At 36.3% G+C, this 14,686-nt stretch overlaps 2 protein-coding genes across 2 annotated transcripts in view; one reads left to right on the top strand and one right to left on the bottom strand.

The window, feature by feature from the left end:
- The window catches only part of rbpjb (recombination signal binding protein for immunoglobulin kappa J region b), a 56,032-nt gene extending 49,491 nt beyond the window's left edge, over window positions 1-6,541 (top strand). The window contains exons 9-11 of the mRNA XM_057336060.1: window positions 394-549; window positions 642-745; window positions 2,088-6,541. Coding sequence (XP_057192043.1) covers window positions 394-549; window positions 642-745; window positions 2,088-2,421 — 594 coding nt within the window. The 3' untranslated portion in view covers window positions 2,422-6,541. The remainder of the gene's footprint in view (window positions 1-393; window positions 550-641; window positions 746-2,087) is intronic.
- An 84-nt stretch (window positions 6,542-6,625) lies between these two features.
- cckar (cholecystokinin A receptor) lies at window positions 6,626-13,314 on the bottom strand. The gene is made up of 5 exons (XM_057339667.1): window positions 12,708-13,314; window positions 12,052-12,303; window positions 10,287-10,545; window positions 9,920-10,047; window positions 6,626-9,381 (listed from the first exon to the last, which is right to left on the bottom strand). The coding sequence occupies exons 1-5, from the start codon at window positions 12,832-12,834 to the stop codon at window positions 8,789-8,791; spliced, it is 1,359 nt and encodes a 452-aa protein (XP_057195650.1). The 5' UTR covers window positions 12,835-13,314; the 3' UTR covers window positions 6,626-8,788.
- Window positions 13,315-14,686: the final 1,372 nt, after the last annotated feature.

The raw sequence follows: 14,686 nt of genomic DNA, 5'->3' as shown, positions 1-14,686 counted from the left end.
TTAATCAAAAGTTTAAGGTTACTTACTCATTCTTGATTTAGATTCATACCGCATTTAGAATAACATTAGTATCTATCTATAGAAAAACACAAAATGTTTTCTCGCAATTTTATCAGCCAGCTGGGATGCTTTTTAAACCATATTAAAAGAGGTCCCATCAATTCTGGGCTCCTATTGGCTACTTTTGCTTTGATGTTTGGTTCAGGTCATTTATTTCAAAAACATTTTCCAGAGAGGAAACAAAGAAAGCAAGGAAACATGGCCTTTCATACAAAGAGTTAACATGGTCAATGATGCCCATTTGCTTATTAGGAATCTAGAAACAGTGCCGAAGAAGAATGCGTCCTGTACATTTTTATCATTGTCGTTTTGTATGTGTGTGTGCTCCTGCAGGCTACTCCATGCCCAAAGGAACCAAATAAAGAGATGATAAATGATGGTGCCTCCTGGACAATCATCAGCACTGATAAAGCAGAATACACCTTCTATGAGGGCATGGGCCCTGTACACACCCCCGTCACACCGGTGCCTGTGGTCGAGAGCTTACAGGTAACACGTGCACACACACACCCTACACTAGGGGCATGTGGTTTTTTTTCTTTTATCGTGTCTACACCTGGTTTATGTGTGTGTTTGAGTAGTTAAATGGTGGGGGAGATGTAGCAATGCTGGAGCTGACAGGACAGAACTTCACTCCAAATCTGCGCGTGTGGTTTGGCGATGTAGAGGCTGAGACCATGTACAGGTATGGAGGTTATTTGCTTTTACAAACAGTGTAGATATCCGTGTAGGATGCAGAGTAAGGAATACAGATGATTTGTAATTTGTTTTTAATTCTTAGATGGATTATTTAATAGTGGTACATTTAGTTTAGTCATGAAGGCTATAAAACATTTTTTTTAAAGAGTCTTAGATTGGTGTTTGGGAAGATTTATAATGGTCATCTTAGGTTTAGTTTAACATTTGTGTTTTAAAGCCTTATTAGCAGAAATAGAAAATTGTGATTAGAAGAAATTGTGATTAACAATTTACAAAGTTTGTGTACGTGTAAAGAGTATATATTTGTATATTTAAAGATGTCTATCCTTTCTTGATTTTATTATTCATTTCTTGATTTTATTGTTTAAATACATTTCTTGAAATATTTATGCACAAATAAATTCTGAATTTGTATTATTTATTTATCATTATCAATGTATCATTATTTATAGGTATAATTTGTATTATATCTTACATATATTTCAATTAAATTGTGTTAAATTGATTACGTTTTTTATTATTTTTATTCTATAATTTGTTTTATTTAGAAATGTATACGATTTTATTAACATTTTGGCACAGTACCATTCTTTCTATCGTGTGTCATTTTTCTATACATTTTTACTCATCTAGATCTTTGATATAAACATTGACAACTTAAACCTACAACTTAAACCTGTTAAATGCAGCAGTAAATGACATGTTAAGATTTGACAGGCCGTAAGTTTCGTGCCTATAGCTAATACAATCTAACTGAACCACACATGCTTTTTAATGTACATTAAAGCTTTATGCAGTTGTGAAAAGCAAATATGTGACCCTGGACAACAAAACCAGTTTTATGAGTCAATTTTTCGAAATTGAGATTTTTACATAATCTGAAATCGGAATAATTAAGCTTTCTACTGATGTATGGGTTGTCAGGATCGGACAATATCTGGCCGAGATACAACGGTTTAAAACTGGAATCTGAGGGTGCAAAAAAAATCTAAATATTGAGAAAATTGCCTTTGAAGTTGTTAATCAGAGGCACTGTAACAGGCCATCCACTCATAAAAATAAAGTTTGTATATATTTAGGGTAGAAAATTTACAAAATATCTTCATGGAACATGATCTTTACTTAATATCCTAATGATTTTGGGCATAAAAGAAAAATCGATAATTTTGACCCATGCAATGTATTTCTGTCTTTTTCTAAAAATGTTCCCGTGCTACTTAAGACTGGTTTTGTGATCCAGGGTCACATTTGTACTTTTAATAGCCGTGTCAGTTAAATATATTGCAGGCAGTGAGTTGAATTATTAATAGATGATATTTCTTCGATAGGTGTGGAGAAAGCATACTGTGCGTCGTTCCAGACATCTCTGCCTTCCGCGAGGGCTGGCGGTGGGTTCGGCAGCCGGTGCAGGTTCCCGTAACGCTGGTCCGTAACGACGGTCTCATCTATTCCACATCTCTCACATTCACATACACCCCCGAACCCGGGCCCCGCCCGCATTGCAGCGCGGCCGGAGCGATCCTTCGAGCAGGCAGCGCCGGCTTAATTTCCACGACTGGTGACAGAGTTGGAGGGAACGGAGAGACGGCTTACGGTGCCAACAGCACTTCTAATGCCGTCACAGCATCATCCTCTAATGCAGCCGCAGCCGTGGTGTTATAACACACGTAGGAACACTCACAAACGTGGAACAAAACTCAAGACTACAGACTATTTGTAAAAGTGCTGCATATTGAATTTAAGAGGAGGAGATGGAGGATTAAGCGAGGCGAAGAGTGACGGTTCTCCTGAGCTATCTTGTGGTTTTCTCTGAGGAGCCAGTCTGGTGCTAGCAATAAACAATGCCTGAGAGAAATCTTCATATTGGCAAAACACCAGCACCTAAAGGTGTAAAAGATGTGGAGATGAGACCACAGCAGTGATACGTCAGCCATGTACAGAATGCTTCGATTGAAAACTGTCTTTCTTCCAGTCCGAGTGCGTTATCGGGTGACATGTATCATGGCCTGGGAGGTGTAAGCTCTTAGGAAAAAGGGTCACATCAAATTGTGAGGACGACAGTTTTTATGGACCAATGATCTTGTATAAGCTTTAGTAAAGGTACATTTTTTGATCCCCATACCTTTTTTCATATCAAACATAGTACGCTTTCGTTACCAAATAGGTTCTGTTCCTCCTCTGAGATTTCACCGTTTTGTTTCTTTTTCTGTGTCGTCCGTTTTCGTCTGGCTTCTGTATATAGCTACTTCCACATAGCTTGACAAACTCTTTGCGCGGACTCGTTTTGATACTTCGTATTTTGTAATACAGGTTTTTTTCTATTCGGTTTAGTTGTTTTAATTTTGCATTTGGGAAAAACTCAGATGGCCCATTTTTGAACCATGCGTTTTTATGAAGTCTTTAAAAAGAGAAGAGCTTTAAGCAATGCCTCTGCCTTGCCTGCATTACAACATGCGCTACGCTTCCTTTAAGCATTTCATCGTGTTAAGATCTCACAAAAGGAACAATGCCATCTTTGTCTTGTTTGGGAATATTAACCAGAAAACACAACATACAATATAGACGCCTTTTAGAGTTTTGATGCAATGTCTTTTCGAATTGGTAGCCATAGTGTAGTCTGTACATCCTAGAGCACACATAGGTTATCACATATCAATATTTGGAAATATTGCTAGCGTTGGATGTTTTCAATGTTCTCAAGAGTTCAGATTCCTAATGATATCCATGACGTTTTTTTATGTTTCCAGAAATGCGTTTCGTCTTCCTAAACTTCCATCATTATAAATTGTCTCAAAAATGAATCATTTGGAGACATGTTCTACCAGATGTGTATCTAGATGTGGCCTTACTTTAAACAAAAGGTTCCATGTTCAGTTCACCCCTTTAAAAGAGGTTTACAAACGTGCCGTGAGGAACCAAGCCTTGCATTTTGAACATTTACGTGCGATTTTTGATATTTAAAGGTCCCTGAATTTTCATTTTTCATCCAGATTTAGAAGATTTAAATGTGTAATAGAAACGAACACACCCAAAGATATTATATTGCATTGTTGTCTTGTTTTGTAATTGAAGAGTATGTATCTCTTACACCAAAAGCAGGAAGCTTTACTCTGTTGGTCATTGGATTCGTTTATCGTGGCCTTGGTGTCTCACCAACTAGTAGACTAGTATTATTGACAAAAACAAATAACTAGCTGTAATGAACTCATCAACCAGCACTAATAGTGTTTTGTGACCTTCTTTTGTACAGTAATTTAACTTTTGAATTTTGTGCGTTTGTAAAAAAAAAATAATAATAAGAGAAAAAAACAAAGCGAAACCCACCTCCATTTTGTAATTCGGTTTTTGAGCGTCTGTGGCTTCAACCCACTCACTGTGTGTCTTCGATGTTTCTTGTCGGTTTGTTTAGCTCAACAAGTGTTTAGCGTCCGAGTTTGTCTTAACCTTGTATATTAATGTCCTGAGAGTGAACGGACATCATGGGACTATAAACATGGGAGTCAATGGCCTTTAAGTGTGTGTCTCTCAAAGATGTAAGAATACAGCAATACTGTATAGGTCACTTGTGTGTGTCTCGGTCTGTGGAAAAGCCACTGATTTTCACCAGCATGATCCACAGCGCATGTGGTCATGAAGAGCAGCTGGCTCAGCTGGAGTCATATTCTCATTTATTCTCACTTATTCATGCTAATTTAATCAGACACTTTTTGGGTAGATTTCGTGTCTTCCCGACTTGGAAAATCTTTAGTGTAGTGTACTGTATGTAGAAAAACACGTCAAAAAAGGCAATACTCCAGCATTGTATAATGTAGTATATTTCGGGAAAAACTGTAACTTGAATGTCTCTGCAAAAAAAAGTTCACTTGTTGCCTCCACTAAATTGTTTCTTTTGAATATCATTGTCCCTCTGTTCTGATAAAAATGTCTTCGGTTGCCTCTTTGCAAACCTCTTCCGTTGGGGTTTTTGTTTCTGAAAGATACCCTAAAAACTCTTGCACTTGGTTTAGCAGAATTCTTTGCATAACAGACCAGTCTTCTTCCATTGGACTGTATATTCACAATTCAGAATCAAATAAACACACGCTTTCATTTGGCAAAAGATGGTGGAGACACTGGACAAAAATGTATGCATTTTATAAAAAGTTTTGCGAGTGTTGCTTATTTGTCTGCTGTGTTGAATTAAATAAACCACAGAAGACAGTTTGTTTCAGTTCTCACATTTGATGTTTTCTTGTGATAAAGGTTTAATTGCGATTGTCATTATGAGAGCCATTATACAATGTGTTATTGTATTGTGTTGTTTTTATTTCCCATGCTTTATGATATCCCTGACCCCAAAAAAGAAAAATCAAGTGCTTTAAGCCAGTTCGCCTTTTAATGAGACAGCATTTTTGAAACGATTCCTACTCAAACAAAAGAAAGCAATTTGTCTTTACTTTTTTCATCCAGTTTGACTTCATCACGGTTTTGTTGGCGTATTGTTGACTGTGAACAGTCATTCACACTTTAATGCTGAGAACATTTCTCAACCGTTTCTGTTTTACTGTTTTGTTTATCATCATTTACTGTAATGTTACTGTGGTAAAGTCCATTATGTTGCTCTCTGAAAGATATCGATTGACAATCTTGTTTTTTTACAGTTTACATTGTTGTTTGTTTTTTAAGGTGTTGAGCTTTAGAAGGATTGGTTAAATCACCATATGGAACTGGGGCGTTTGAACTAAATGCATACATTTGCATTTTAAGTCAATTATGAAACATTTGAAGATATCAACATCGCAAACACAGGTCATAGTTTTGTTATTTTATGTATAGCGGTAATGTGCCAAGCCTTAAAAACAGTTCATGGCAAATTTGTGAACAATAATTCGTTTTATATTTCCAAATGTGTGATCGATTTTTTTGGTCCAGAGTCCACTGGTGTCATTTCTGTGTATCTGTTGGTCTCTGTTTAACTTTGCTCTTCCAAAAACAGTTTTTTTTAATGAGCTCTGATCAATGTAGATTATAGATGTTGATGTCTTCTAATATGCCAAATGTCTTATACTTACATTCTCATGCACTGCTTATAAAACACAGCATGAGAGGCAGCTTTACAAAGATGTCTCAATAGTTATAGAAGAATAGAGGATGTCAACGTACCGTAAAAAAAAAGACAAAGAAAGGTAACTGTAAACTTGTTTTCTTTTGCTGCCACTATATTTCACACGTCTATATGAAGTTCTTCAATTGGTCATAATGTTGTAGCGCTTTGTCTTTTAGAAAACATCTGAAATCAAAAAGCTGTGGTACAGATGTTATTATCCCTTAGGGCAAGTTTTAGTAATCCACCCTTTCCTCTATACTGGTATTGCACTTAGAGTATATCATACTTGTCTAGATTTGTTGCTTACCGAGTGTCATTTTTCATATTAAGATTGATTATGGTGTGCCTGAAGCGCTATGCTGGGCTTTATGTCTACAGTTCATTCTCCATTATTCTTAACTTTTCATTTTGTGTTAATCTGTAAATCAGTCTGGTTCTGTCTTTCCTTTACGCTCTCTCTTTCATACTCTTTCGGTCTGTTGTTCTAGTTATAATATTAAGAGGTATCATTCAGTACGGTAGCAGTCTCACTCATTCACGGGCGGCTGATGTTAGGATCATGTGCCCTAACCTGAAACAGGGGCGGTTATATTTTTTGTAAACATTAGCTTTGTTTCATGTGTCTGTCTGTTTGGTTTTTGTACATATTGCACCTGCTCAGTTCCATATGTCATCAAATAAAATTGCAATATTGGCATAAAATCCAGTATAAAGTGAGATTTTTTTCCTTTACAATCATAGTTATGTACGTTATGTAGGATTCAACTTGATGTTTAAAGTCAGTTTAATGCAATTACAATTCAGTTGAGTTAAAATAACTTTTATAATAGGTTTTCTTTGTTAGTCTTCATCTAGTACCATTCAGTTAATTTCACTTAAAGTGATAGTTCACCCAAAACTGAAAATTCTGTCATCATTTACCCTCTTGTCATTTCAAACTTTCTTCCTTCCGCAGAACACCAAAGAAGAGATTTTGAAGAATGTTGTTAACCAGCTGCACCCATTGACTTGGCATTGGTTTTGTGTCCTTACAATAGAAGTGAATGGGTGCCTGCGTTGTTTGGTTACCAACATTCTTTAAAATATCTTCTTTTGTGTTGTGAAGAAAGTCATACAGGTTTGAAATGACAAAAGGGTGAGTAGATGACAGTTTTGGGTGAACTATCACTTTAATGCTTTTGATATAAACATATCCATGAAAATGTTATGTGAGGATAGTTTCACTCGGAAAAAGCAATCGGTATTTAGATAAATTAAAAAGGATACAAATATTATAATAACTAGGTAACACAACGCGTATACTGAGATTAAAGCACTTTGGCTCAAATTGAGTTTTGATCCAACACTTTGCATTCTTAAAAAATGCTCTACTAAAATATTCATGTATACGATGCTGTATAGGCCAACCATATGTTCGGTACTTAAATACCAGTAAAATCTTCTTGGTTAGACATTTAATTAAGACTTTACACAATTGAATGTGTCATTGTAAGTGGTTAAAGACCAATGTATTTGTGTCAGGGAACATGCTGGATTAAGTAATGAGTTTGATGATGAAAATAGCCCAGATGTCCAAAGCAGCCTTGGGTAGTTCCTTTGAAGTGAGTAACAGGTGTGAAATATCTCATGCTATGATAAGGCTGGACTCTAGCTAGAGGGTACAAACAGTATGTTTGGGTTAACACACAAGATAACAATTATTTTTCCTAGAAAAAGGTTAATGCCACAATGCCACAATCTATCTACAGAAGCATATATACATTTGTGTCTCCATACATGGTGTTACATATAAGTGGTCATCACAGAAGCAGATACACTGAAAATAAAAAATCAAGTATAGGAATAGTTAAAGGGACAGTTGACCCAGAAATAAAAAATCTGTCATTTACTCACAATCAAGTTGTTTCAAATCTGTATAAATTTCTTTGTTCTGATGAACACAGAGAAAGATATTTGGAAGAATGCTTGTAACCAAACAGTTCTTGGCCACCATTGACTACCACAGTAGGAAAAATTAGAATGGTAGTCAGAAGTGCCCCAGAACTGTTTGCTTTTCTACATTTTTCAAAATATCTTCTTTTGTGTTCAACAGAACAAAGAAATTTATAAAGCATTTTTTTCTACTATGGTAGTCAGTGGTGGCCAAGAACTGTTTGGTTACAAGCATTCTTTCAAATATCTTGTTCATCAGAACAAAGATTAATATAGATTAATAATTATGATACAATGAAAGAGAATGGAGATTGAGGCTGTTTGTCACAGAATCTTTGCATTGGTTTTGCCTAACATCTCCTTTTGTGTTTGCATCAGAACAATGAAAGTAATTTGAGTTTGAAACAACAAGGAGGTGAGTAAATAATGTATGAATAAGTCAATTTTCATATCTGAGTAAACTGTCCCTTTAAATATAAGTTTTCATTTTACCAGGTTTTGTCCGTGCAGAAAATAAAAAGTACAAAAATAAAGGAATGGTAGGTGGGCCAGACAATTGTAGAGCCAAGAAGAGCCATAAAGTCATATTGTAAAGCCCAACGTTTATAAGTCAAAGTCCTAATGGGGACTGAAGTCTCTCTCAAGGAAACAGTCCTGTTCCATTCAACGTCTCTGTTTATTTAACTGTGACATGTCTATAAAATAAGCACTGCTTTCTGTCAGCATTTCAGTGCTATTGGCAGCCATAGTCTGCATGTTGGAGTTCTCATTTGTCATTGACTGTATATAGCAAGTCTATAATCAGTTAGCAGGCAGGGAACTGGTCATTTGTTTAGCAAAAAAACCCTGAAGACTCTAGGCTAGCCTATATTAACTAGTTTGTGAAGAGCATGTCTCATTTGTCATTCATGTTTTGTTACTGAGAACATTATATTTTTTAGACTCTTCAAGATAAAGTTCTTGGAAAGCGTTCCAGGGTTGTAAAGCCGGTGTCATTGCCGGTTGTTTTCTTTATGCTTGCGCAGACCCACGAAGACTGTTGTCGGTCAGTCTGGTAAGCGTTCCACAGGTTTGTGTGTTTCCATCAACCTGTTTGGTCCCACCACTCGCTCCTGTTCCAAACCGCGTTCCAAGACCTCCAGCTCCTCCGACGCTTCGACGGCTGCTTGCCCTGCTCAAATCCTCAGGGTCGGCTCTGCAACAGTTGAAAGTCAACAACACACCTTGTCTGAAGCGCTTGTTCATAAAACAGTAGACTATAGGGTTGACGCAGGCGGAGGTGTAGGACAGCAAGTGGATGAAGGATATGGGTGCTCCGGAGAGAAGACGGTCAGCTGAACGTTTGTCAAACGCCCGCCAAGCGTTGACGACAAAGATGGGCGTCCAGCAGAGGAAGAAGAGGCCTACGATCACCAGCAGCATGCGGATGACACGTTTTTTGGCCATGAGGTTTGCCGTAGAGCTGTTGCTGCTAACTCTGCCGACTTTAGGTTTTGAGTTGCTCAAGCTGGGGGTCAAGGGGTCCGAGCGTTTTCTCTTCGACGGCTGGAGGTAGCAGCCATCGCAGTCACCTTTTTTCAAGCTGGTAGTGCTGTATTCCTTGTCTAAGGAGCAAATTAAAGATCAAATGGCATGATTTTATTATATTTTTTATATAGCAGCTGTAAATCTGAAATTTACTATGTCATTTTAGCACAGTAAAGAACTGAAAAGAAAAAAGTTTTTTTTTAAAGGATCTTTTTCAAGAATAAGGAATACAGTCAATTATTATTGATAATTTCCCTGAAGTACCCATTATATTTATGAAATAGTACACATTTAAAGGAATAGTTCACCCAAAAATGAAAATTCTGCCATTATTTACTCGCCCTCTTTCAAACCGGTATGACTTTCGTTCTTCTTCAGAACACAAAAAATATATATTTTGAAGAATGTTGGTAACCGAACAATGGCGGTTCCCGTTCACTTCAATAGACACAAAACCAATGAAAGTCAATGGGTACCGCTGTTGTTTGGTTACCAACTTTCTTCAAAATATCTTCTTTTGTGGTCTGCATAAGAAAGAAAGTCATGCAGGTTTGACAGGTATGACCAAAATGCCATCATTTAAATGTACAGTAATGGTTAGAAAGTCAGAGATACCTCTATTTGACTTCCTGTTTGCCATTTCAAATTTGATTCCCTTGTAGAGTTCGAGTGAGGTGAGGCCATACGCTGTTATCATTATGATTCCAGGTATAAGAAAGAGAATCAGCAACAGTAAAACGGACCTAAAAAGCCTCAGAAAGGTCAGTGGCAAAGCCAAACAAGACTAAAAAAATATGCATTCAATTGCATGTACAATATTGTTTGTTCAAACATTTAAAGGTACTGTTTAATTCGACCGAATACCTTTCTATTATTTATTATTTACAAACCCTCATTTAATTCAAAACCGTATATGATCCACAGTGGGGAGCAAGTATAACAATAGTGTAATTATTTATATATTTATAATAATATATCTCACCAGGTTTGCATGACATCACTGGGCCAAACCAAGCGGCACATGTTTCCAGTGCTGTTGTTACTGCGCATGAAGGGCACTAGCGTGCTGCCTATCGGGTAAGGCAGCATTAGCAGAAAAGACACGACCCAAGTGGCTGTGATGACTTTTGCTGCGTGTGACTTGGTCTGCCAGGTACGAGAAGAAAGGGGGTTGCAGATGGCACTGTAGCGTTCCAAAGAAATAGCCACGAGGTTGAATGTGGACACGCTCACTGAAATACCTGTGTATTGTGCACACAGAACTAAATTGTACATACGGAAATAAATATTGACTTGGCACTGATCCTAAGGAGACATGAAGTATAAGTTATATGTAAGCAACAGTAAACAAAAAAATGGAAACATCTGCCTCCACTTACAAAGACAGGAACACTTCATAACAAACTAAAGCTTAGCCATGATAACACAGGTATGATTTGTTTGGAAAGGTAATGGCTTTTGGCACTTTAATGGCTTAACAATGCATCCTGAGGACTAGTGAGGCAGTGAGTTAAACTAAAGCTCTTCTGAACAATCCAAATTATAATCAGTTTTGTATGAATGTTAAAATACACACACAGCTTTATCGTGAACAAATACAGTATTATGACAGAATAGCACAAGCACAATGCAAAGACATTAAACATTGTGACCCATCAAACATAAGATATTATACGCGGACACTGTCTCAAATTACTATTGCACAGTTGCTATACTGTACAATAAATTGCAAGCGTGAGATCGTGTATAAAAAAGTTCATGTCACTCTAAGTTTAAAAATGTTCCACAGAATTTACAACTGATGTGCCAATTCATAATTGTGCAAAAAAAAAGAGTGTGGGGACCTGATAGAGGTTGCCAAAGTGTATATCAGTAATAAAATATAGTAGTGTGATCTTTCTGTGTTTGCAGTCTATAAAAGTGCAGACAACCTGTTCCGACTGGTTAAAACAATTACTATGTTAAAAAACCAAATGCAGCTGGATTATATGCATTATGCTTTTTTAGAAGTATCTGTATAGTTTTGCCTCTCTTGCCTACATGGTTACCAAACACGTTTTCATGAAACTAAACAAACATTTTTGTGTTACTGTCAACAAGTCTTTTTTCTATATTTTTCTTTATTAAAAATAATTTAAATAATTTAAGATGCACCATTGCTACTGTAGAATAAATATCAAGCGTGAGATTAACATGGCTATAAATAGTTCATGTCACTTTAAGTTTAAAGTGCATTTACATTTACATATATTGGCAGACGCTTTTATCCAAAGCGACTTGCATTGCATAAACACAAAATTGCTGTTGTATTACTACAGGAACCCTATAGTTTGACCATGATATTTGTATTAAAACTATGGTATACAAATGGTAAGCAATCTTCCAAAAACATGCATCACTATATTTTTACTATAATAAAACAATGGTTGATTTTCATAAGGGCTGTTTGTACAATGGGCCGTTGATAACTTATTCTCCAAAGACATTTTTGTGCACACAGCACACAATCACTTAACTGAATGGTCAGCACAATTTAATAAAATTTGCATTAGGCACTGCCATCAAAATTGTACAAAATGATAAAGATTTCAGAAACTTCTTCATATCATGTAATGAATTAAAACTATGGTTACATGGTATTTTTTAAAGAGGAAGGAAATACATCACGAGCAATTCTGCAATGTGAAGAAGATGCAAAAAGTTCCACTACTGAAGTGCAGTGTAGCCTAAACTTAAAGTTGACTCACCCATAAAATACGTGGCCACTTTACACATGCCTTTGCCAAAGATGAAGTCCTTCAAAATGTTTGGGATGAGAGTGAAGGGCATGCAGAAGAGACACAACATGAGATCACTGACAGCCAGAGAGAGCAGGAATAGATTGGTGACTGTCCTCATCCTCCGGTTCCGCACGAGCACAGCAATGATCAAACTATTCCCTATGAAACTCAGCAGGAAGATAAAGACATACAGCGCAATCCGCACTGTCTGGTTTATATCTGAGATTTAAAGAAAATAAAACAATTATTAAACATACGATATATGTATTCGGTAACACTTAAGAAGTCTAATTAACACTACGCATTAGCTAACACACGCTGAAAAATAATTTTTACAATATTGTTAAAGTTCATATAAATTTTACATTGTTGATTCCTGTCAGTGCATTTACTAACTGTAACAGTAACGTTTGATTTAAAAAATGTAGGCTATCGTTAGGTGTTAAAATACACAGGCTAACTAAGATTTATGCCTATTCATCTAATATTTTTTTATTGTCTACACAGGCTCGTTCACATGCCGTATGTAAACACAATTTGTCAGCATAAACAATTGCGCAAAAAAGTTTTTGACTGTTTCTCTCTTAAAATCAAGGAAAACCAAGAAATAAAACATCTCTTACCTTTCGGTTCTGCTGTTTTGTCACTGTCGTTTTTGCAGTCCGACGCATTGCCGATTCCCAATCCACACAATAGTTTAAAAATATCAGTCGTATTGATAAGCATGTCCTGAATTGTGTATGTCTCCATGGTTTGTATTTTTCTGAAAGCTTTTCTCGATTGTATAATATATAGATTTCTATCCAGAAGTTCCTCTCTTGCAGGTTAAAGCAACACTCACTGTGCCATAATACGCAGTTGCGCTCTCTAATAAAATAGTTACATGACTGTAGGGTAAATCATAACGACACCTCGTCAAAATAATAACAATTTCCAAACACTTTAAAGTGTTTAACGCGAATTAGGCTGTTTAAAGTGTCACGGTGAAAGAATTTATCTTAGAAAGTAAGAAAAGTAATAATTAACTATATGCAGAAGCTGCATGCTCATGAGTTGAGAAGTAGACGAATGCACTTGATCAGTGTTCTTCTGTCCAACAGAGATCCACAGACCCCGCCTTGACTTCATTCTCACTTTCTGTCGCATACACACACCTGAGTAACTATGAGCAACTATACTTTATTAGAGGAAGGGTTCAAGTCCAAAATGAATATTGTAATGAATTCTTCACTATTTTACAAGTCAGGTTGTTTATACTCTTGGAAACTCTTTACTCTTTAATCCTGACTTCATAAGTTTATGAGGGACAGACAGACAGAGAGAGAGAGAGAGAGAGAGAGAGAGAGAGAGAGAGAGAGAGGGGGGAAAGAGAGGGGGGAAAGAGAGGGAGATTTTAAGGGCCTTTTTAGTGTTGTTTATTGATCACTCACTGAAAAAAGCACACAGGGATCTCAAACAGCCTGCTTTATAGAGAGAATTGAAGAGACAGAGATAGCGAAACATCCGGAAAATGACCTGCACACTTAGCCTAGACATAAAGTGCTTTCAAACATTTATGTAACTTGTGTAGCATAACTTTAAACCCTATTACTGTGTGTACAATATATGTGTGTGTGTAAATGTGTGTATATTTAAAGGAAAATATTTGCAAAGTGATACTTTGAGCCTGTGCTTGATCTGTTGCAACATGACAAGAACACTTGAACTACTTTGAAATGTTATTACTTTGAATCAATTAAATAACCATGGTAGCTGATCATATAATAATGTTTACAACTCAACAATGCAGAGGAATATATTTCACCCGCAAGGGCAATTACCTGTTTACTTGGCAAGAAAGATACCTGAGCATTGCATCATGAAACACCGCAAGGCACCTGTTGTCATCTTTAATTTGTCATCTCAAATCAATATTTGGATATTTAAGGATGGGTTGTTTGTTGCCATTTGCAGAGTGCTGTCTACTACTGCATTCTGGATAAATTGTTTAAGTTTAAAGAGTAAATGTGTAAAAGGTTTAAACCATAGTGGTAAAACATAAGTTCTTAGGTTTTTTTTACACAGAGAACACAGGTTTAGTAGGCTAATTTGTATACTGTAAGTGTCCTTCAGTGGTCATTAGACATTAATTCACTGTCAGGGACATTTGTGTATGAGAAACAGCCTTCCCGCAAATCTGCTTTTTGTTTATATCTGTACATGTTTAGGTTAAATCTGATTAAATGAGCAAATTATTAAGTATCAAGTTGCTTTCTTCCACAGACATTGAAAGACAACTAAAGTGACATCCCAGCTGCATAACTGCTTAGTATTGTGAGCTGGTGACCTGTTAATAAATTCAGAAATTTAAAGGTGAGAAAAGGTAAGAGGAAAAATTAAAACAAAAGTTGGAGGATTTTCATTGATTCGTATAAAAAATAAAGCCTGACTTTTCATCAGGAATGTAAAAAGAAAATATAATCCGACCATGCCATTGCAAGTCTATTTAAAATTACATTTAGTTTTATTCGTCATGTTGTAAGATTACAATACAAAACTTTTTATTACTGAAGCAAAATATTTTCCCAGATAGCAAAAATCATTTATTTAACGTTGAATCTAT

Source organism: Triplophysa rosa, linkage group LG1 (genome assembly GCF_024868665.1).
Source record: "Triplophysa rosa linkage group LG1, Trosa_1v2, whole genome shotgun sequence".
NCBI classification, from domain to species: domain Eukaryota; kingdom Metazoa; phylum Chordata; class Actinopteri; order Cypriniformes; family Nemacheilidae; genus Triplophysa; species Triplophysa rosa.
The sequence above is the reverse complement of the archived record's forward strand: the minus strand, read 5'-3'. Positions and strand labels throughout refer to the sequence as shown.